This window comes from Eleutherodactylus coqui, chromosome 10 (assembly GCF_035609145.1).
Source record: "Eleutherodactylus coqui strain aEleCoq1 chromosome 10, aEleCoq1.hap1, whole genome shotgun sequence".
NCBI lineage: Eukaryota > Metazoa > Chordata > Amphibia > Anura > Eleutherodactylidae > Eleutherodactylus > Eleutherodactylus coqui.
The window spans coordinates 81334857-81358384 of record NC_089846.1 but is presented as its reverse complement, the minus strand read 5'-3'; the positions used below and the strand labels follow the sequence as shown (position 1 = coordinate 81358384).

At 38.9% G+C, this 23528-nt stretch overlaps 1 protein-coding gene across 2 annotated transcripts in view; it reads right to left on the bottom strand.

Moving 5' to 3' along the window:
- Nucleotides 1-23528, bottom strand: part of DIAPH2 (diaphanous related formin 2) — a 1247874-nt gene that overhangs the window by 786820 nt on the left and 437526 nt on the right. For both annotated transcript variants that reach the window (XM_066581425.1, XM_066581424.1), the window contains one exon: nt 12527-12641. In XM_066581425.1, coding sequence (XP_066437522.1) covers nt 12527-12641 — 115 coding nt within the window. The remainder of the gene's footprint in view (nt 1-12526; nt 12642-23528) is intronic.

Below are 23528 nucleotides of genomic sequence, written 5' to 3'. Positions count from 1 at the left end.
GAAGGTCCTGGGATGTACGATGGACACATAAAAAATTATTGACACACTGTACTACATTTGCAGTATAACAAAGTCAGAGAAAATGTGGTATAAAAAATGAAAATAGAAGTCATGGGTACAATCTATGGAATCGCTCACATGTCTTCCGCCAACCGGAAGCTGCCAGCACCTATCAAACAATCCCATCTCACCAAATACCACCCTATAATATAATGTTCTCTCAATGGGAGCAAATTTATTTAGTAGAAATTCAGATTGCTTCTGGTAGGAACACATAAATGTCACCAAGGCCTTCGAGAAGCATGTGCCGAAAAGGCACTGCCATATTGGAGCGTGGCAAGATGGGTAGCAGTGTTTAAAGTAGAACATGAAAGTGTCGAACACAATGCCGGAATAAGCTGGCATGTGACAGCCATGGATGAATCTAACATTGCTCAAGTCCACCTGCTGCTGGAAGAAGGCCGACGATGGACATGCAAAGATTTGGCTGTGAAGATAAACATTTCATCCAAATCTGTGCATACGATTCTGACAGTGTACCTTAGAATGCAAAACTTTGCTAGCAGATGGGTTCCACACAACCTTTTGGAGGCACAAGTTTGGAACTGAATGCAAGTGTCTGTGTCCAAACTGGCTCGATATCAAAGAGAAGGAGAATCTTTTCTGAGACATATTATCACAATTGATAGAAGTGAAATGTAAGAAGTTCTTGCTAATAAATTGAATATCATAAAACTGTGCTGCCTTTTGCAGAAGATTCAGCACTTGGGAATATCGTGACTCTGGTTTGTCCTCTGGCCTTTAAAGACCTGCAATTGCTGGTCTAAAAGGAATGGACAGCTGAGGGAATGAATGGAAGAGGGTTCACCCGATGCAGAACAGGAAGTAGCAAGGCTGCCCATAAAAACAGCTGCTATGGAACATCAGCTGAACCACAGAAATAAAGGTCTCCTGACATGTCTGTTTTGGTAAAATCTCCCATGAACCATTAATGAACAAGAATATTTTCTTAGAACTCTGTTTTAGGTTGTTTCCTCCTGGAAATGTCAGAATTATATAACAACTACGTGTAAAACCAATATGTCAGAGGAACTGACTCAGGCTCACGTATTTTGGCCATGTAATGCAAGCAGAGTCGCTAAAAAAATCTATAATGCTTGGACAGATCAGCCCTAAAAGAAGACCTGGCCACCAAAGGACACGATGGTTGATTCTGTCAGAGCCGATACCGGCATGAATATCACACAACTAAAAGAAGCAGTGCAAAACCGAAAAGCATGGAGGGAGCTCAACTTTAGGGTCGTCGAGGGTCATGAACGACTAAACGGCTAACAACAATGCGGAAATGCACATGGTGCCCCCTCTACAAATATAAGTGGGCATAGGCCTAATGGTGACACAATTCTTCTCTACAGCAAGTTAAAGAAACAAAGGTGATTACAGTAAAGACCTGGACATATTGGTCAAGAAGATCACAGACAAGATACTTGTCACTAAACACAATGTATACCGATGCAAGAAAACTAAAGAGAAAAGTAAGAAACCAGGAGAAGATAAGGGAAATAAGAGAAGGGGGAATGAAAGACAGAAACATGGAGGATAAAGCAAGGCTAAGTACTGGCTGAAGGAGTGGAAGAGGAAGCAAAAGAAGAGGAGGAAGAGGAGGGGAAGAGTGAGAACGTGGAAGGAAGATGGACAAGAGGAGGTGATGATGACTGAAAAAAATAAGATGGATGAGAGGTGGAGGAGGAAGAGCATTAGGTGAAAGAAGAGAAAGAAGGAGCAGAGCAGTGAGTGGAAGAAGAAGTGGTGAAAGGAGAGAAGAAGGAGCAGAGAAAGTTGAGGAATGGAAGAGGAGGAAGTAGGTTGTGAAGTGAAAGGAGGATGATGAGGAAAATGAGTGGAAAGGGTAGCAGTAGGAAACAAAGTGAGGAAGCAGGAAGGATAGAGGAGGAAAAAATAATACAGAGCTGGAGAAAACAGGAACAGAGAAGTAAATAGAAAAGAGGTTGAAGGAGGAGGAGCTGGAGAAGTGATAGGGGAAAGAGGAGGAAGAGCTAAAGGTGATTACACCTCGGTTCTCCCTTATACATACCATTACAAACATAATTCTCAAGCCAAGATGCAAAAACAAGTTAATCTGCCACATCCCAAGGAAATCTGCGTTGGGCGCATAACTAAATCATTACTGACTCGCATTACACGGGGCTCTGTACAGCGGAGGGAATACATCATAGAGAAATAGTTAGCTGGAGATATTGACATTTTTCACCAGAGACAAAGCCTCAAGATGTGACAGAGCGGAGAGCTCTAAATTAGTGTCATCCCTGCTCTTGGGGCTGAAGAACACGAGGATCTGACTAGAACATTACTTTTTACTGGCTGTGGAAGAAGACAAAGCAATAATGGAGGAAGGGGGGAACGTTTTGTCCTCTTAGGTGAAATCTTAATATCTTATGTGGTAACGACTTTAGAGGACCCAAACGATTACTGCTAAATCTGCTCACTGCATGGAATTGTGTTACATTATCATGCAGTATTTCCTTCTGTTATGATTGTATGGCAGTCTATACTGTGTGATTATCATTGTATTCAGGAACAAAAAGTCCCAGGGTTAATCATTTTTGAAAATGGGATAGAAGGCAAAAAACAATAATATGTGGTACTAAAAATCTTGGAAGCCTCCTAAATGTCATTTTGTAGGAGGCACCATCCAGCTTACTCCTACCCCAGAACCATTCATTATCCCTCAGGATTGGCATTGATTGCTTACTCTGCAGGCAATGTCTCTGATAACATATAAGAGTTACCATTACGGGGTTATCCTATTGAGACATATGGTCAACATAGAGGGGAAACCCTATGAGCCAGAGTGGACAAATCTGGACAATTTTGCTGGACCTGGCCCCGTTCATGTATTACATTGCTAGCATTCATTTTGGGCAGATAAAAACACCTCCCGCAATCGCAGTTAATGGCAAGGATTTCTAAAAGTTAAACTGCTATGATTAGCCTCCATCTGAAGGGGGTGCTGGTGAGCAAAAAACTAATCTAATGTGAAAAAATGTAGAACAATGTAAAATAAGCATCATTATTTTATGCCGTCACGATGCATCAGATTGTTACATCATGTAAAGGCTTGTTGGGGTATTTCTAATTTATAGCACCATAGAAGTAAAACATGGAGGGAGCAGGTGACCTCTCCAAGAAAATTACAAACACAGCTAGCAGAATTTGGAATAACAAGGACCATGCATTTACATTCCTGCTAAAAAAAAGCTGCTGTAATGAGATGGCAGCCATTGTTCTTTCACAGCGCTCACTAATTGGTAAAACGCTACATTTGGACATTTCTGTAAAACAAAGAGACCTAATAAGGAAGAAGTCTCAAAAAAGACTCTTAATGGGATTTGTAAAAGAAACAGGAAGAAAGCTACAAGACACAGAGGAAAAACCAATACCAGCCTCATAACGCACTGAGCAGATCATCTGTCTGATACTTTGATCCACTAGATTAGTGTCCTGCGATTGGATTACAATGAAAATCAAAAAGCAGTAAATCGAATCCATATTTTTCCAGACGGGACCAAAAAGTTGTTGCATAATTGTCTGAAGGGTATATTATACATATTCTAGTACATAGGGGCAGTATTATAGTAGTTATATTTTTGTACATAGGAGCAGTTTTATAGTAGTTATATTCTTGCACACAGGGGGCAGTATTATAGTAGCTATATTCTTGTACATAGGGGGCAGTATTATAGTAGTTATATTCTTGTATATAGGAGGCAGTATTATAGTAGTTATATTCTTGTACATAGGGGGCAGTATTATAGTAGTTATATTCTTGTACATAGGGGCAGTATTATAGTAGTTATATTCTTGTACATAGGGAGCAGTATTATAGTAGATATATTCATGTACATAGGGGGCAGTACTATAGTAGTTATATTCTTGTACATAGGGGCAGTGTTATAGTAGTTATATTCTTGTACATAGGAGGCAATACTATAGTAGTTATATTCTTGTACATAGGGGGCAGTATTCTAGTAGTTATATTCTTGTATATAGGAGGCAGTATTATAGTAGTTATATTCTTGTATACAGGGGCAGTATTATAGTAGTTATATTCTTGCATATAGGAGGCAGTAGTATAGTAGTTATATTCTTGTACATAGGGAGCAGTATTATAGTAGTTATATTCTTGTACATAGGAGGCAGTATTATAGTAGTTATATTCTTGTACATAGGGGGCAGTATTATAGTAGTTATACTATTGTACATAGGAGGCAGTATTATAGTAGTTATATTCTTGTACATAGGGGCAGTATTGTAGTAGTTATATTCTTGTACATAGGTGGTAGTATTATAGTAGTTATATTCTTTTACATAGGGGGCAGTATTATAGTAGATATATTCTTGCATATAGGAGGCAGTATTATAGTAGTTATATTCTAGTACATAGGAGCAGTATTATAGTAGTTATATTCTTGTACATAGGAGCAGTATTATAGTAGTTATATTCTTGTACATAGGAGGCAGTATTATAGTAGTTATATTCTTGTACATAGGGGGCAGTATTATAGTAGTTATATTCTTGTACATAGGGGCAGTATTATAGTAGTTATATTCTTGTATATAGGAGGCAGTATTATAGTAGTTATATTCTTGTACATAGGGGGCAATACTGTAGTAGTTATATTCTTGTACATAGGGGCAGTATTATAGTAGTTATATTCTTGTATATAGGAGGAAGTATTATAGTAGTTATATTCTTGTACATTGGGGCAGTATTATAGTAGTTATATTCTTGTACATAGGAGGCAGTATTATAGTAGATATATTCATGTACATAGGGGGCAATACTATAGTAGTTATATTCTTGTACATAGGGGCAGTATTATAGTAGTTATATTCTTGTATATCGGAGGAAGTATTATAGTAGTTATATTCTTGTACATTGGGGCAGTATTATAGTAGTTATATTCTTGTACATAGGAGGCAGTATTATAGTAGTTATATTCTTGTACATAGGGGGCAGTATTATAGTAGTTATATTCTTCTACATAGGGGGCAGTATTATGGTAGTTATATTCTTGTACATAGGGAGCAGTATTATAGTACTTGTATTCTTGTACATAGGGGCAGTATTATAGTAGTTATATTCTTTTACATAGGGGCATTATTATAGTAGTTATATTCTTGTACATAGGAGCAGTATTACAGTAGTTATATTCTTGTACATAGGGGTCAGTATTATAGTACTTATTTTCTTGGACATTTCAGCAGTATTATAGTAGTTATATTCTTGTACATAGGGGATAGTATTATATTAGTTATAGTCCTGTACATAGGAGTAGTATTATAGTAGTTATATTCTTGTACATAGGGGCAGTATTATAGTAGTTATATTCTTTTACATAGGGGCATTATTATAGTAGTTATATTCTTGTACATAGGAGCAGTATTATAGTAGTTATATTCTTGTACATAGGAGCAGTATTACAGTAGTTATATTCTTGTACATAGGGGCAGTATTATAGTAGATATATTCTTGTACATAGGGGGCATTATTATAGTAGTTATATTTTAGTACATACGGTGTAGTATTAGAGTAGTTATATTCTTCTACATAGGGGGCAGTATTATAGTAGTTATATTCTTGTATATAGGAGGCAGTATTATAGTAGTTATATTCTTGCACATAGGAGGCAGTATTATAGGAGTTATATTTTTGTAAATAGGGAGCAGTATTATAGTAGTTATATTCTTGTACATAGGGGGCAGTATTATAGTAGTTATATTCCTGTACATAGGGAGTAGTATTATAGTAGTTATATTCTTGTACATAGGGGCAGTATTATAGTAGTTATATTCTTGCACATAGGAGCAGTATTACAGTAGTTATATTTTTATACATAGGGGCAGCATTATAGTAGATATATTCTTGTACATAGGGGGCAATATTTTAGTAGTTATATTTTAGTACATACAGTGTAGTATTATAGTAGTTATATTCTTGTACATAGAGCACAGTATTATAGTAGTTATATTCTTGTATATAGGAGGCAGTATTATAGTAGTTATATTCTTGCACATAGGAGGCAGTATTATAGTAGTTATATTCTTCCACATAGGAGGCAGTATTACAGTAGTTGTATTCTTGTATATAGGTAGCAGTATTATATTAGTTATATGCTTGTACATAGGGGGCTGTATTATAGTAGTTATATTCTTGTACATAGGGGATAGTATTATATTAGTTATAGTCCTGTACATAGGAGTAGTATTATAGTAGTTATATTCTTGTACATAGGGGCAGTATTATAGTAGTTATATTCTTTTACATAGGGGCATTATTATAGTAGTTATATTCTTGTACATAGGAGCAGTATTATAGTAGTTATATTCTTGTACATAGGAGCAGTATTACAGTAGTTATATTCTTGTACATAGGGGCAGTATTATAGTAGATATATTCTTGTACATAGGGGGCATTATTATAGTAGTTATATTTTAGTACATACGGTGTAGTATTAGAGTAGTTATATTCTTCTACATAGGGGGCAGTATTATAGTAGTTATATTCTTGTATATAGGAGGCAGTATTATAGTAGTTATATTCTTGCACATAGGAGGCAGTATTATAGGAGTTATATTTTTGTAAATAGGGAGCAGTATTATAGTAGTTATATTCTTGTACATAGGGGGCAGTATTATAGTAGTTATATTCCTGTACATAGGGAGTAGTATTATAGTAGTTATATTCTTGTACATAGGGGCAGTATTATAGTAGTTATATTCTTGCACATAGGAGCAGTATTACAGTAGTTATATTTTTATACATAGGGGCAGCATTATAGTAGATATATTCTTGTACATAGGGGGCAATATTTTAGTAGTTATATTTTAGTACATACAGTGTAGTATTATAGTAGTTATATTCTTGTACATAGAGCACAGTATTATAGTAGTTATATTCTTGTATATAGGAGGCAGTATTATAGTAGTTATATTCTTGCACATAGGAGGCAGTATTATAGTAGTTATATTCTTCCACATAGGAGGCAGTATTACAGTAGTTGTATTCTTGTATATAGGTAGCAGTATTATATTAGTTATATGCTTGTACATAGGGGGCAGTATTATAGTAGTTATATTCTTGTACATAGGGGACAGTATTAAAGTAGTTATATTCTTGTACATAGGAGGCAGTATTATAGTAGTTATATTCTTGTACATAGAGGGCAGTATTATAGTAGTTATATTCTTGTACATAGGGGGCAGTATAATAGTAGTTATATTCTTGTACATAGGAGCAGTATTATAGTAGTTAAATTATTGTACATAGGGAGTAGTATTATAGTAGTTATATTATTGTATATAGGAGGCAGTATTATAGTAGTTATATTCTTGTACATAGGGGCAGTATTATATTAGTTATATTCTTGTACATAGGAGCAGTATTATAGTAGTTATATTCTTGTACATAGGACGCAGTATTATAGTAGTTATATTCTTGTACATAGAGGGCAGTAGTATAGTAGTTATATTCTTGTACATAGGGGGCAGTATTATAGTAGCTATATTCTTGTACATAGGCGGCAGTATTATAGTATTTATATTCTTGTACATAGGGGGGCTGTATTATACTGGTAGTTGCTATATACCTGTACGTAGGGGCGGTATTATAGTCGTTATATTCTTGCTCACACGGGCAGTATAATAGTAGCTATACTCTAGGAGACAGTATTAGTAGATATATAATATATGGAAATTTCAGAAGAAAAATTATATTCCTATAAGTGCATCATATCTATATGTTTATAGTGATGCAGAAGTACAGCATCTGCAGTGCAGCAAAAATAAAAACAGAGAAAATAACTCTCGGTCATTTTTGTAAAGACAAATCTTTGAAAATCCCATATTAAACTTGTCTTTAAGTAATTACAGAGCCTTGTCTTGAGTGCATTTACTCTCGCAGAACCCCAGAACTGCTGACATCAACCCACGTCTTAAATAATGATTGATTGTTAATTATTAGCCCTCATCATCCATCATCATAAGCTTTTAAAGCTCCTGTCAAATTAAGTGAGGTCAGTAGACCGTATTTAATTGAGGATTACGAAAACTCGAAGATGCAGCGATCTGATAAACAAGGCGTTAGGAAAGCGTTTTGTTATCAATTATAAAAGGTTGTTATGACTATTGTTACTGAATTAGACTTATTACCAAAGGTCTCCTGTCACTGAACGGACCAATGTACACAGGAGTCTTGGCATTGGTGACTGTGAGGAGTAAAGCAAACCTATAGTCTATGCTCACCTATATGCCGCATGTATTTTGCTGCATCATCCATGCATATTTTTCATGGTAAGTTTTACTAGGCTTTATATCTTGTTTTCGGTGCACTGTGCGTTGTAGATACAGTATGTGTCAGAAGTATTCTCTGAAACATACCCCCAACCTTCATGCCTGAGGCGTACCACCATAGACACGCTGTGACTTTCTCACTGTAAGCCATTGGCTACATTGATGATAAAGTTATACTTTTTCTGCATTGGCTCATTATATAGTAAAGCACAGTCTACGGAGCTCTCCTCTACTGTGGCAAGTAGATATCACCCCTACAGAAGCCAAAAAGACTCCATTTTGGCCTCTGTCATGTCAACCAGGGTCTATTTCTATTCCTGAGGAACACACAAAACAAAACCTATTCATATGAGAAACAAGTTATGAACAAACTCTTAGTACATAAAAGCTACACTCTGATTGGTCAATAAGGTCAAGAAGGTAATTTTGCCTTATACAGTCTTGATTGATGAGGTGGTATTGTAATAAAGAGTTTGGAAGTTGCAGCAACACATGGAGTCTCATATCTGTGGCGGACTAAAAGCCTCATAGCAGTTGGGGTGGAATTGGGCTGCTATTATATAGGAAGAAAATAGTCCTGTAGGAAAAAGCTAAATTAGTCCCCATCATGTTGAAGGACCCTCTGGTCCTGGAATAAACCGAGATGGCCACATTACTGTTCTGACTACCTGATGTGACAGGAATAGGGCAAAAAATGATAGGGTGGCACAACCCATTTTAGGAAACATGTGCACAGAGCACAGATTTGGATAAAAGCGCTATTCTCTTATTTAGATATAATCCAGCATGAAAGGCCAAAAAAGTTTCGAGGCACTTTACCTCCTCTTCAGTCCCACTGGAGACACACTACATAATATATACATCACAATAGTGGTACATAGAATAGATATATAGATATATGAGGGTACGTAATAGAAGAAAGACAAAGGGTTGGATGATGAAGTGCAAATAGAGATTGGTAGCTAGGGATAAAAAAAATGCATATATAAATAAATGAATGAATGAATGAATGAATGAATGAAATAAAACAAAATCCTTACATACATATAGGGGGTCAAAAGATTGTTTGTGTCCCCCTCCATATCTTTGTGATGACCCTTGGGTTAATTGATGATTCCTTTAAGTGCAGTTCTTCTGGACTGGCAAATCCAACATGTTAGTAAGGCTGGATTTGCATGTTTGTACGGTGTTCAGATGGCCCTGGGCAGGCACATATACGCCGAGGGCACAGTGGCGTTGGGCGGGGGTGACAGTTTAGCTCTGCTAAACTGTGTCTCCCCCTTCCGTCCCCCTCGCTGTCTCTCAGCAAGGGGAGGAGGCGGGACAAGGAGGGAGCTAGTGTGCTAAACTTTCGCCCCCTCCCCACCCCTTGTCGCAGCCAGCAATAAGAGGGGCGGAGCTTAGTTCACTGCGAAAGTGCCACGGGGCGGACGACTTCCATTGACTTTAATGGAAGCCGGACGTGCGTAACCCGCACAAAATCGCAGTATTCTGCGATTTTTTTCTCCACGAGTGGAAAATCACAATCGATTTTTGCTCGTGGAGATGAAATGGCGTTTTGCCATTGAATGCTATGGGCAGTATTTGCTGTGGAGCACGGAGCCGGATGCCCACTGCAGACTCTGCAGTGCAAATACGCCCGTGTGCAGGAGGCCGTACAGCTGCACATTATATACACCCTTGGGTCTGGTACAAGTTTTGCAGTGGGCCTATTTTCAAAGGAATGGATTTGTACTACTTTCTCATTCAACCAAAAATTAAAAAAAAAACTATTATCTGTACATGACAACGGAATGTAGTGCAGCATAACAATGCAGATTTATGTCACTGAGGGTCTGTGGAAAACTGTGAAACCACAAAACATCTACAGTATTACCAAGAAAAGAAAAACTTCCCGAAAGAAAGAAAAAAAACGTAGGCATTTATATTAATTTCGATTTTTTTTTGCTAATTTTTCTTTTAAACTTTTACTTTCCTTAACATTCAAACAAATCGTTGGTTCAAGGTAAAAAAAATAATTATCAGTCTTTGAAAAGTCTGTGTATTCAACATCCCCACTAATTGCCACTTTCTCTTTTGTATATACGCTTGCAGTTTATATAGGAATTTCTATTAATTTGTGCTGCACAGCCGTCATTATTTCTAAAGTTTTCTACTTGTTTAATTACTTCTAAAGCCACAAGAGGGCCGCCTGCTTAGTGAAGCTTACTATCTATACAGTATTAATTGGACTCTGCAGTGGCCATCCTGATGGTGTGCATTACTTAAATTTCTGTCCACTTCTTTGCCAGTCAGATAATGGGACAGCAGGATGGAGCTTAATTTGGTTTATTCATCCAAGCAAATTTGGAGTCTAATAAATCATATATACCCAGAGGATATAAAAAATGGATTTCCAAAAATAAAATTCAGACAAATAGGCATACTGTAAATTAGAAAAAAAGGAAAAATATATGGTTATTAAAAATCTGCAGAAGATGGACGAGAAAACATGCTGTAACTAAGCAAAAATAAAAAATGTTAAACCAAAAAACATCCACAAATCATTATAGGGGTCTTAGCGTTATTATGAGATAGAGGATAAAAATCAGATTGGCGGGGGTCTCACCACCCTATTTACTGTACCCCCCTTGCAGTGAATAGGATATTGAATGTTCGTGAATGTGCAGTGCCACTCCATGCATCTACAATGAAAATGCCGGAGACAGCAAAGTGCTTGTACTCGGCTATTTCTGTCCTGTCAGCTGCATTGAAATGAGTGCAGTGGCCCCACACATGTCCAACCGCTGCTCCATTCAATCTCCATGTGACTGCTGGTGGGTACAGTGATGAAAATAAGGGGAGATGGGATCCCTGATTTTGGGATCAGTGGGGTCTAAAGAGTGTAACAACCACTGATCATAATTCCATTACCTTTGGTTTGGATAGGTGATAAAAGTCAATTGTGGTGCAATCCCTGTAAAGACAACCTGTTATCAACATCTCAATCTCAAAACTAACTCACTGGCTCACAAGGACTAAAACATTAGATTTCAAAGTTATCCTCTGCAACATATGCAGATGAGTGGAGAAGAGTCATTTGACTGAGAAGAGTCGTATCAACCCCTTACTCTTGATAATGATTGCTGTGTAAATGGGATGGGCATGCATTGAGCTATCTATCCAGAGAAAGGGGGTGTAGTTAGCTTGGCAGCTCATGGAGCGGCTTGACTCTTTTTGGCCAGATGACTCTTTCATGAAGGTTTGTATATACAATATGCGATAATCTAGCTGTGAAATTTAATTGCAGATATGCATGTGCTTATTACAAAAAGCGTCATTAGAAGTGATTGATGTTTCATCCCCTACTGGTCAGTGAAGTTTGTTTTGGGGGTGATGGGGTGGTTACAGGTTTCCTTTATAGTCATGATAGTTGGCCTTCATGGGCTTTCATCATGCTGGTCTATGGCATATTTAGGAAATAAAGAGGAATCCTAAATAAATCCTAATTAATCCAACTATGAAATCTGATAGATCACTGAGAGTCCTAGCGGTCAGCCCCCCACCGATTTATCAGTTTTCACCCATAACCCGAGGCCAGCCAAGTTCCAAAGGTCCATTTACAGGGAAAACATCACAAATTAAAGGGGTATTCCAATGATGGGGGATTTTTTCAGTTTTCATGCATCCACTGGATTGGTGAAAACTAATAGATTGGTGGGGGTCCAACCGATGGGACCCTTATTGATGTCGAGAATGGGGGATCCATTGGGGGTCTAAGGTTATGTAGGCTCATGAGCAACAAAGCCACAGTGAACCTACTGTCTTAACCCAGGGCAGGCCTTGTCTTGAGAAGGATAGAGTATGAGCACTGTATCTTTACTTAGTACAGACCCCAAAGCCCACTTGGCCCTAGCACAAACCCATGTTTTTCTGGTGCTGATGCCAGCCCTGATTTTCACAATATGAGAATTACATCTACTATACAACTAGGAGGGCGTATAAGTCTAAAATACGTTGTTATGTTGCGAGAACTACCCATTTTGCAGCAGGTTTTACAGTTCTATGGGGTAGAAGCAATTTCAAAACAGAATTATGTTATGTTAAGTACTGAGAGACATATTAGATAAATACATTCTGCATAAATATATGCCAGCATCTTCCTATTCCTTACCTTTCTGATGTGTCGCAAAAGTCTGAGACAACTTTGAAAAAAGTTCTTTGTCTTCAAATTTTTCTTCTTGGACTTTGACCCAGAAAGATGACTGAGCCAGCTCCTGTGGTTCAACCTAAATGAGAGGAACATGCTGTAGATTACAATATATTACACAATGTGTCCAATGACATTACAAATAGGTTAAAGTAGGACTCAAAAACTTAAAATTTATCATTTGGTGGAATTATAAGCAATTTTTTTCCTCCATACTTGAGATTAGGGACCAATAATTCTGACTTCATGGTGCCCATATTGTCTACCAGAAGTGAATGGTATGTTCGGTAATGACTGCGTCTGCTATTACAGCTCAGTTAGACTCAAACCAATAGTGCTGAGATGCAAAACCATTTGAATGGTGGAAGTGTTGATAGTTGGATCTTCACCAATCTTATATTGATGGCTTAATCCCTTTGTTCTAAATTCTTTCTCATATTCTGTTGCCACACTTTAGTTCTTATCAGATGTATCATGGCTGTGTATTTAATTCCTGTATTATTTTTTTCTTTGGGGTCATGGGAGGAAGCATTGTACTATGTACCAAAACTAAGCAGAGTTGCAAATCATCAGGGAATGTTTGGTGACAATACATTAAGGTGCTACAATGTCAGCCATATTGGTATTGGTTTTTCCCAGAACATGTCGCTAACATACAGATGAACAGAATTTGACAGAAGACAAGCAACCACCTTGTACGTACGCAGCGCAACGTTAGAGTCATAGTTATAAAGTTAATCTTTTCTGACTCTGCATTACCTAGAATTTCCTTAAGAATTTACTAAATTAAAACAACCTTTAAAAACATTTTTATTAAGAGTTCCAATAGTCTTTTTTTTAGAATATGAAACGGTTAATGAATTTCTAAAAATGTCTTAGTCGGCTTGCTGAGAAAATCGCTTAGAAAGGTCAAAATTAAATAAATAACAAAATACAATACATAAAATGAAGTTTTATCTGTAAACTCATCTACAGCAAAATCGTCCTAAAGTGGCCTTAAAAGAATCCAATAAAGTGGAATAAATTACAAAAAATTGTTAATTTTTTTACTATAAACTGGGTATTACCTCAAACTACTAATAGGCTGTGATAGACCTTCCCAATAATCTGCAATAAATAATCAGATATTCCATTTTTGGGTACTTTTTTCTATTTGCTATTATATACTGTCAGGGACAAACATTGTATCCTCAGCAGCAAATTGTGAAGTCTTGCATTCAGAGACTTCTTAATAAGGGTGGCTTCAGACGAGCGTGTTTTTGTGCATGCATACGCACGCGCAAAAACACGCATCTATTACAGGCAATGCATTCCCTATGGTGTGTTCACATGTTTTACAAGCACATGCCTGTAAATATAGGACATGCATGCACAATAGGGAATGCACGCATTGTCTTCAATGGAGCCACGTCTGCTGCTAGCGGCTCCATTGAAGACAATGGTTTGCCGACACCCCGTAATTGTTTTTCAGGGAAGGGCTTTAAATATAAGCCCTTCCCTGAAAAACAACAATTTTAGTGTTTCCTTCATCCCTGCATGGAAAAAGAATTCCCTGCTGCACCTGCCACATCTGTGACAGATGCAGCAAAGGAATTCGAAATCTCTGCAGGGAATAAAGAATTCCCTACTGCAGCTGTCACAGATGACAGCTGTGGTAGCGGCTCAAGCTGCCAGCATCCAGTAATTGTTTTTCAGGGAAAAGCTTTAAATATAAGCCGTTCCCTGAAAAACAAGAAAAAATGGTGATAAACATTTTTAAAAAATCTATACTCATCTCTCTGCAGCTGCCGGGGCTCAGCCGCGTCTAGTTGGCTCTTCTCCTGCATTGCTGTGAGGAGTATTCAGCTGGGGGGATTTAAATTCCCTGACTGCTGAATGCGCTGCCTCTGAATGGCTGAGCACTGTGACCAATCAGAAGCAGCTCTCAGCTATTGAATGACAGCTGAGAGCTGCCTCTAATTGGTCCCAGCACTCAGTCAATCAGAAGCAGCACTCACTCACCCATTCATGAATTCCTGAATGTCACAGATGTGGCAGGGGCAGCAGGGAATTCTTTTTCCACGCAGAGATGATGGAAACATCTGCTGCATGCGGCAGATGTGTTCTTCATCCCCATGGGGACATGGCAGTGGCGGACAGGTAAGTTTTTTTTTTCTTGTTTTTTTTACACTAAAATTGTTGTTTTTTGGGGGGTTGGGGCTTATGTTTAAAGCCCTCCCCTGAAAAACAATTTGGGGGTTCCAGCAGACCATTGCCTTCAACAGAGCCCCCAGCAGCAGCAGCAGCGGCTCCATTGAAGGCAATGCACGGACCTGCATTCACACGTGTTTTTGCACCTACATGGGTATGCACTTATGTACGCACCTATGTACGCACAAAAACACGCTCGTCTGAAGCCACTCTTAGTCAGCAAGATTTTGATTGCAGGTCCGGATGTAACCAGATTAATAGATAAAATATAAGGCAATGCATAACTCACTACCAGTTGTAATTTGAAGCTCCCTGGACGCTGATGTAAAATGTATGCTATGGCCGTGCTACCAATCGCATGCTAAGTATATTGTAAGAACCTGGTCATGGAGATGACTGCAACCCTAGTGGTAGATACCCAAGTTGTCACTGTTAGCAGTTTACATCAATTTTCCTTCCTGTGAGCAACTCCACATAAAAACTTAATTGAAAACTAATCATCTATTCAATATGAAAAGCCAACCAAGCATTCTTTCTTACATTTTTGTCCTTTTAGACAATGCCAACACACTGTGTAAATTATTCAATTCAGAATTCAAAGACCAAGTTGGGATGAAGCTTACAAATCCAGAGAAGCTTCACCTATGTCCCATAAAGCAGAGACTCTACATAATTTAATGGAATCTATTATTGCTAAATGAATGGGCCATTTTTAACCAGAGACCATAGAAGTCATGTTTGTAATGGCGACATCCTCACGTATCTCTTGGCCTTAAATTTAATAATTCTTCATTAATGAGTAAGTGTCATTACATTTCAAGACAGAAAATCCGGACTATTAACACTATTTTTCATGAATGTCCATTAAATGGTCCAAGGACACCCTTGCTGGAACAGACATACATAAAACGTACAATTCGAGGTTTAATACATTACATGTCAGATTTCTTCAAGGATTATTTCACATTTCTTAAATATAATGTCAATTATGTGGTACATTAGATTAAAGAGAATTTCACACACTATAGGTGCAACAAAAGAGTGAAAAAGACACCTATGTAATGTATAAATATCAGAGTAAGGTATAAACTATAAGATTATATTATGTGTACACATACATTATAACAGGAAGCTGTAATAAGAGACAACAATTAAAAATAGATCATTTCCATACATATCAAAACTGATGCTAAAACTATAATAACAAGAATTACAATTATACTGATAACACCAAAACATTATTAATATTTTAAAAAGCAAAAATAAGATAAAGTCAACCAAAATGATTAAGACAATTAAATAGGAAGCAAAACAAGATAATAATGTTGGAGATTAGGAAAACAGGAAAAATAAGGAAGACGGTGAACATCAGAAAGATGACAAGGCTTGAAAAGATAGCAGAGCTCAGGACGGTTGTGGAGATGAAGGTAGTAAAGATAAAGAAGATGGCAGAGGTTAGGAAAATGATGGCAGAGGTTAAGAAGATGATGGCACAGACCAAAATACTGGCAGAGACAAAGAAGATGGCAGAGGTCAAGAAGATGATGGCAAAGGTCAAGAAAATGATGTCAGAGGTCAAGAAGATGATGGCAAAGGTCAAGAAAATGATGTCAGAGGTCAAGAAGATGATGGTAAAGGTCAAGAAAATGATTGCAGAGGTTAAGAAGATGATGGCACAGACTAAAATACTGGTGGAGACAAAGAATATGGCAGGGGTCAAGAAAATGATGTCAGAGGTCAAGAAGATGATGGTGGAGATAAAGATAATGGTGGAGACAAAGAAGATGGTGGAAATCAGGAAGATGGCAGAGGTCACGAAAATGATGGCAGAGGTCAAGTTGATGATGGCGGAGACAAAGAAGATGCCAAAGAACAGGAAGATAGCAGAAATCAGAAAACTGGCAGAGATCAGTAGTTGAAAAATCAAGAAATAAAAAAAGATAAAGATGGAAAATTAACAAAACCATTAACAAAAATGTTAAAAAATCTATACAAAAAGGGGGTATTTATGAAGGGCTGTACAGTAGTTTTCTGTTGTCAAAAAGTCACACATTTTTACATAAAACAGGTTTTTTGACTCTTTTGCACTGTTACGCTTCTCACTCCACTTTTCAAAAGTAAAAGGTCCAGGGTTTGTGTGGTTTGAGTTTTTTATTTTTTTAATTTTTGTAGTCAGATTCAATATTACAACTTTTTTTTTAAAGTCACAATCATACTTAGTAGGTGGGTGGCATAAAAAGTGTTTCAACCTCTGTGGACATATTTAAAGATGTGACAAATATATCATCCGTGTGTGACACAGTGATACATTTGTTGCCAATAGCGTGACCTCTAGCAAAACTGACTTCCCCAAAAAACCCTCATAATAAATCCCCTCCCAAACAAGTTGATGAAGAAAGAGCAAATAAGAGTGAAAAATGGAAAATATCAAGACAAGAAAAGTAGACAATAAAGAAGATGAAAACTTTTATTTCTTGATGCAGTCATGACAATAACAATATCCTTTATATAGCAACCTTATGCTCCACGACTCTCCTCAGAGAATAGTTTTGCAGCAAGTGATATCATTCCATCACACACCAGACTCTAAAACCTGGAAGGTCTTTTTATATTGTGAGGAAGTTCCAAACCAGAAACGGAAATGTTATGAACAGAGTGCTTTGAAGTTGGCCTCTTGCCATAGCCAAACACAAGTTTTGGGAGCTCCTAGGTATGGATTGATGAAGGATGAAATTCATCACATCCACATAAAACTTCCTGTTTATTAATGCATTATTAAAATGTCCATAAAAGGGTTCAAATTAGCAGGGTGAATGCAACACTTTTTGAATCAAGGTGGTTCTTCTTCACAGTTGTTATTAACAGCAAACAAGAAGTTTTATGCGGGCGTGCCAGATTTCATTCCTCATTTGCCATATTCAATGTATTAGGACTCGGAGCAGTAACCATGAAAGCAATTGTTTATTAAATGCTATGGTCAACGTTCTTGTACTTTATAATGGTGGCCATGTTTCTGGTGGCAGTAATGCAATCTCATGGAGCCGTAGGTATGGCTGCAAATGGGCAGTCGAGAGATCACTTAGGTGTGCATTGTGTGTGACACAGAAAGAAAAGAGAGAAAGAGATAGAGCAGCATGTAGTCCTGAGAAAGAAACAGTGGGTGAGTGTGGTGTGTACTGCAGAATTAGGATGATAGCTAGTGATGAAGCTATCAACAGAGAGAGACTTATTGCAAAGGTAAGCCCCAATGTAGCTGACCTTTTAGACTGGCCCACGCGAACACCTGATGGCCCCCTATACCCGAGAGAGGCATTTCATACTGCTGATGACACATTTGGGAGAGCTCACATTTTACTACCATTATTATGTAAGAATTGCTAACATTCAGGTACCTTCTTAAAGTATACACCCCAAACCCTGAGCTGATCAGGTGGATAACTAGTCAAAGACTAAGAAGTGAGCGATGGATCCAGTGAATGATTGCTACTGGAACACATTACTCATGCCCCAAAATCTCTACCCTTGGTTGATCTCCAAAGTTCACCTGCGTTGAGTTGAGCAACAATACCTGATACAACCCAAGGTCTGGTGTGGTGCTGTTTTTGGAAGATGGTAGCCATGTACCATAGCCTTGTACAACCCTGCACTCAAGTGTTTCCATCACTACCACAGATGGAGCTTGATTGACTGGTGCTCCATTCAAATTCCTCTTATCTTTGCTCTTGTAGCTGGGGGGGCAACAGGAACCAGGATCCACACTTCTGGTCATCAGTTGGGGTTCAGTAATCAGACTTGGAAATTTTTTTTTGATAGGTCATAAATGCTGAAAGCTGGATTATCACTTTAAAGGAGTTGTACTACAATCAACTTTTATCATCTACCCATAGAATCGGTAGCAAATGTCTGATTAGTGAAGGCATCTCACCACTAAGACCCCTATAAAATCCAGAGAACAAGAGTTCCATGTTGTTACTGTGGGTTTAACACACCCACCTGCAGGGACAGGGAGATTGAATGGAGAGGTGGTCGCACATGCGACATTCATTCCAATGGGGCTGATGGAAATAGTAGAGTGCAAGCATTAGGCTATTTCCAGGAGGCCCATTGAAAATGAATAGAGTGGCACCGTGCATGTACGACCACCTCTCCATTCAATCTCCTCCTCAATGTAGGGGGTGCAGTTAGCCTACAGTGAGCAGGAAAGAGGACACGGGACCACCATTCTCAGGATCGGTGCAGGTCTCAGTGGTGAGACCCCTTACTGATCAAACTTTTATTACCTATCCTATGGATGGGAGATAAAATTTGATTGTTATACAACCCATTTAAGCAAAACGTCTCAATCATGCAGTACATGAACCTCCTCATAGATGCTAATAAAAATGTATTTATGCCTGCACGTCTATAGGAAGCACAACGTAGATGCTTTGCATCGTCTATGGATAGTGTCTCATCTGCATTCCTTACAGTTGTCACACTGCAATCTTCAGAAAATAGCTGAAAGTTCATGAGATTTGCATATAATAATATTCACGACCTTTTCGACGCCCTCCATTACATTTTCCCTTTTCCGCTTTATTCCTATTTTACCTCATAAATAAACACAGACACATAACTAACTCCTGGATTGTCGCATTATGACATTTCCAGATTATCAGATTTACATTCAATCATACCCAGAAAAGTAAAAATGGAAGATAGATATCACCTTCTGGGACGGCGACCACCAGGAGGTCCAGAACTGATCAAATATCAGCCGTCTAATGGTTCTCCTGTCCTCCCTATCAGGCAACGATTACCAGATTTATCTCTTTTATTTCTCTTCACATGTCGATTTTCTCTTAAAGTGAATATATCACTTCTTGTTTTACCAATTAAAACCAGAGAGTGAAACATTTTCTGTTTTTCTAATCAGTTTTTATTTTTAATCCCATTGTATGTACATGACTACGGGAGGCGGCCATCTTGTCAGAGCTGCAATTAGAAGCATTTAGAGAGATCTGCTTTACAGGAATTGTATGGGTCATAGACACAATGGACTGGAGCTTACCCATTGGCTTCTATAGAACAATGTTGTGGGAGTGCTCTATGACATGTGCAGGGAGGGGGAAGAGGTAAGCTGTGACATCACCTATTGTGAATGATGGATCCTGTGTTAGCTATATATAGGTGTCACCTCTCAGTGTAATCCTGCCTCTGATGATAATGAGATGACGGCTGATATCAAAAATGTAAAAATGATCACAATATTTTTTTTTAAATATGTCTAATATAAAAACTTGATTTATACAATCGGTCCTTCTCTGATGGCACATTCCTTTTAAAGGCTATTTCCACAGGATTTTTAATGGATACTAGATCACTAAAACCCCTCCCCCTACATTAATGTAATTTGTGTATATAAATATAGGGACATATTTATCAAAACTGTCTTTGTTACCCATAGCAGCCAATCACAGCGCAGCTTTCATTTTGAATTCTCTATTTGAAAAATGACAGCTGCATTGCGATTGATTGCCATGGGCAACAAACTTTTTTATACAGTTTCATAAATCTGCTCCATAATTCTTTGCAATATCAAATATCTTTTTTTCACAATGGGAAGGATCAAGCAAAAAAATTGTCATTGCACAAATCCCCTAACAATCCTGGCATAGTGGTGAGGAGCTCCAATGGACCTTAATGGACCTTCCTCAATGGACATTACTAAACTATCACATTCACACCCCCTTATTGATGTACAAAAAACAGTTCCAACATATGAAGGTAATTGTGTGATGTCATGGGGCCTTCTGCAAAGAAAAATGGACCAATCACTCCATCTCTGGTAAGAGTGAACTACGGGTTAATTTTAGGATATTCGGCTCATGTTCAACAAACACATGGGAACCTTAGTAAGTACATATTCTTAGGGTGTGCCGATGACATGTTCCGAAACATGAAGGGCAGCCTCATCTATGAACAATGTAAAAACTGCTGGTCATTGCCAACTGCATTAAGTGGGTTCTCTGGGACTTTCACTATTGATGACCTATCCTTGAGATAGGTTAAGAGAAATTGATTAGGGGGGTCTGCTACTTTACAAAATTTTACACAAGTTGACAAAACATTTTGCTGCAATTTTGGTTTAATTGATGGAAAAAGGGCAATGTGTAAATGTTCCCTAAATATTTAGTCGCCGATTGAGATAAATGGAGCTGTATTAAGAGCCACCTAAAATGATGGGTGCAGAGCTTCAAATAACCCAACTCAGAGGCCAGCAGTCCAATAGAAAAGAATGAAGCAGCGCTCCAGTAACTTCCAGCCAAGTGTGGGAGTTATTCACCCATAGCTTAATGCGCAACGTTTCAGCTCCTCAACGGAGCTATTTTCCTCAATGGACCTTGAAAATGGTTCCACTGAGAAGGTGAAACGTTGCGCTGTAAATTATGGATGAATAACTCCTAAATTTGTCTGAAAGCTAATATTTTAGTTACCAGATTATTTCACAGAGATGCATCCATGTCTCTGCACAGTACCAGGAATGACAGAGGGAGGGTTCTCCGATTCTGATTAACTGCCAGGGATAATTAAGAGAGGTATGTTCTCAGTGACCAAGTGATGGCAAAGAAAACTGTTCTGTGAGAGCGAATATGCCTGGCAGAGGGAAAACTGCTCTTTTTTAATGACTCCCAACTTCTACATATAGAGGAAGTCAATTGTGACATTTGTGTACCCTAATGGAGCATATGGAAAGGGGATGTCTTCATGAAACCACCCCTTGAAGACATGGCTATGTTCAAGTGCAAAAAGTTGAACTTACAAGAGAAAAATTTCACCAAGTCATTTTATGTCAAGGGTCATAATTAGGCTTTCCTTCATTTGGGGCAAGGATGCAATTTAGTCTCTCAGGCCTCTATTTATACACTCCAGGCCAGATAGAATGGCTTGATGTCTCTAACATCCAGTAATCAAGATACGTGCCATGTAGAGATGAGCGAGCACCAAAATGCTCGGGTGCTCGTTACTCGGGACGAAATTTTTGCGATGCTCGAGGGTTCGTTTCAAGTAACGAACCCCATTGAAGTCAATGGGCGACCCGAGCATTTTTGTATTTCGCCGATGCTCGCTAAGGTTTTCATGTGTGAAAATCTGGGCAATTCAAGAAAGTGATGGGAACGACACAGCAACGGATAGGGCAGGCGAGGGGCTACATGTTGGGCTGCATCCCAAGTTCACAGGTCCCACTATTAAGCCACAATACCGGCAAGAGTAGGCCCCCCCCCCCCCAACAACTTTTACTTCTGAAAAGCCCTCATTAGCAATGCATACCTTAGCTAAGCACCACACTACCTACAACAAAGCACAATCACTGCCTGCATGACACTCCACTGCCACTTCTCCTGGGTTACATGCTGACCAACCCCCCCCCCCATGACCCAGTGTCCACAGAGCACACCAAACTGTCCCTGCCCAGCCTTCAGCTGCCCTCATGCCACGCCACACTCATGTCTATTTATAAGTGCGCCTGCCAGAGGAAAAGCAGGCACACACTGCAGAGGGTTGGCACGGCTAGGCAGCGACCCTCTTTAAAAGGGGCTGGGCGATAGCCCACAATGCTGTACAGAAGCAATGAGAAATATAATCCTGTGCCACCGCCATCAGGAGCTGCACACGTGGGCATAGCAATGGGGAACCTATGTGCCACACACTATTCATTCTGTCAAGGTGTCTGCATGCCCCAGTCAGACCGCGGTTTTTAATTCAAAGACACAGGCAGGTACAACTCCCTATTGTGAAGTCCCTGTGGACCCACAGCATGGGTGGCTCCCTGGAACCCACCGGCGGTACATAAAAATATCCCATTGCATTGCCCAACACAGCTGAGGTAGTAATGTCGTGCTTAATGCAGGTGGGCGTCGGCCCACACTGCATGCCCCAGTCTGACTGGGGTTCTTTAGATGTGGAAACAGATGCATTTATAATTCCCTGTGGACCCACAGCATGGGTGGCTCCCTGGAACCCACCGGCAGTACATAAAAATATCCCATTGCATTGCCCAACACAGCTGAGGTAGTAATGTCGTGCTTAATGCAGGTGGGCTTCGGCCCACACTGCATGCCCCAGTCTGACTGGGGTTCTTTAGATGTGGAAACAGATGCATTTATAATTCTCTGTGGACCCACAGCATGGGTGGGTGCCAGGAAGCCACCGGCGGTACATAAATATATTCCATTGCATTGCCCAACACAGCGGATGTAACGTCAGCCGTAATGCAGGTGGGCTAAAAATTCATTTGATTACACTGTAGGCGAGGGCCCACAAAAATTGCTGTATCAACAGTACTAATGTACATCAGAAAAATTGGCCATGGCCAACCAAGAGGGCAGGTGAAACCCATTAATCGCTTTGGTTAATGTGGCTTAAGTGGTAACTAGGCCTGGAGGCAGCCCAGTTTAACGAAAAATTGGTTCAAGTTAAAGTTCCAACGCTTTTAAGAGCATTGAAACGTATAGAAATTGTTTAGAAAAATTATATGAGTGAGCCTTGTGGCCCTAAGAAAAATTGCCCGTTCGGCGTGATTACGTGAGGTTTCAGGAGGAGGAGCAGGAGGAGGAGGAGGAAGAATATTATACACAGATTGATGAAGCAGAAATGTCCCCGTTTTGGATGGTGAGAGAGAACGATGCTTCCATCCGCGGGTGCAGCCTACGTATTGCTTAGGTATCGCTGCTGTCCGCTGGTGGAGAAGAGAAGTCTGGGGAAATCCAGGCTTTGTTCATCTTGATGAGTGTAA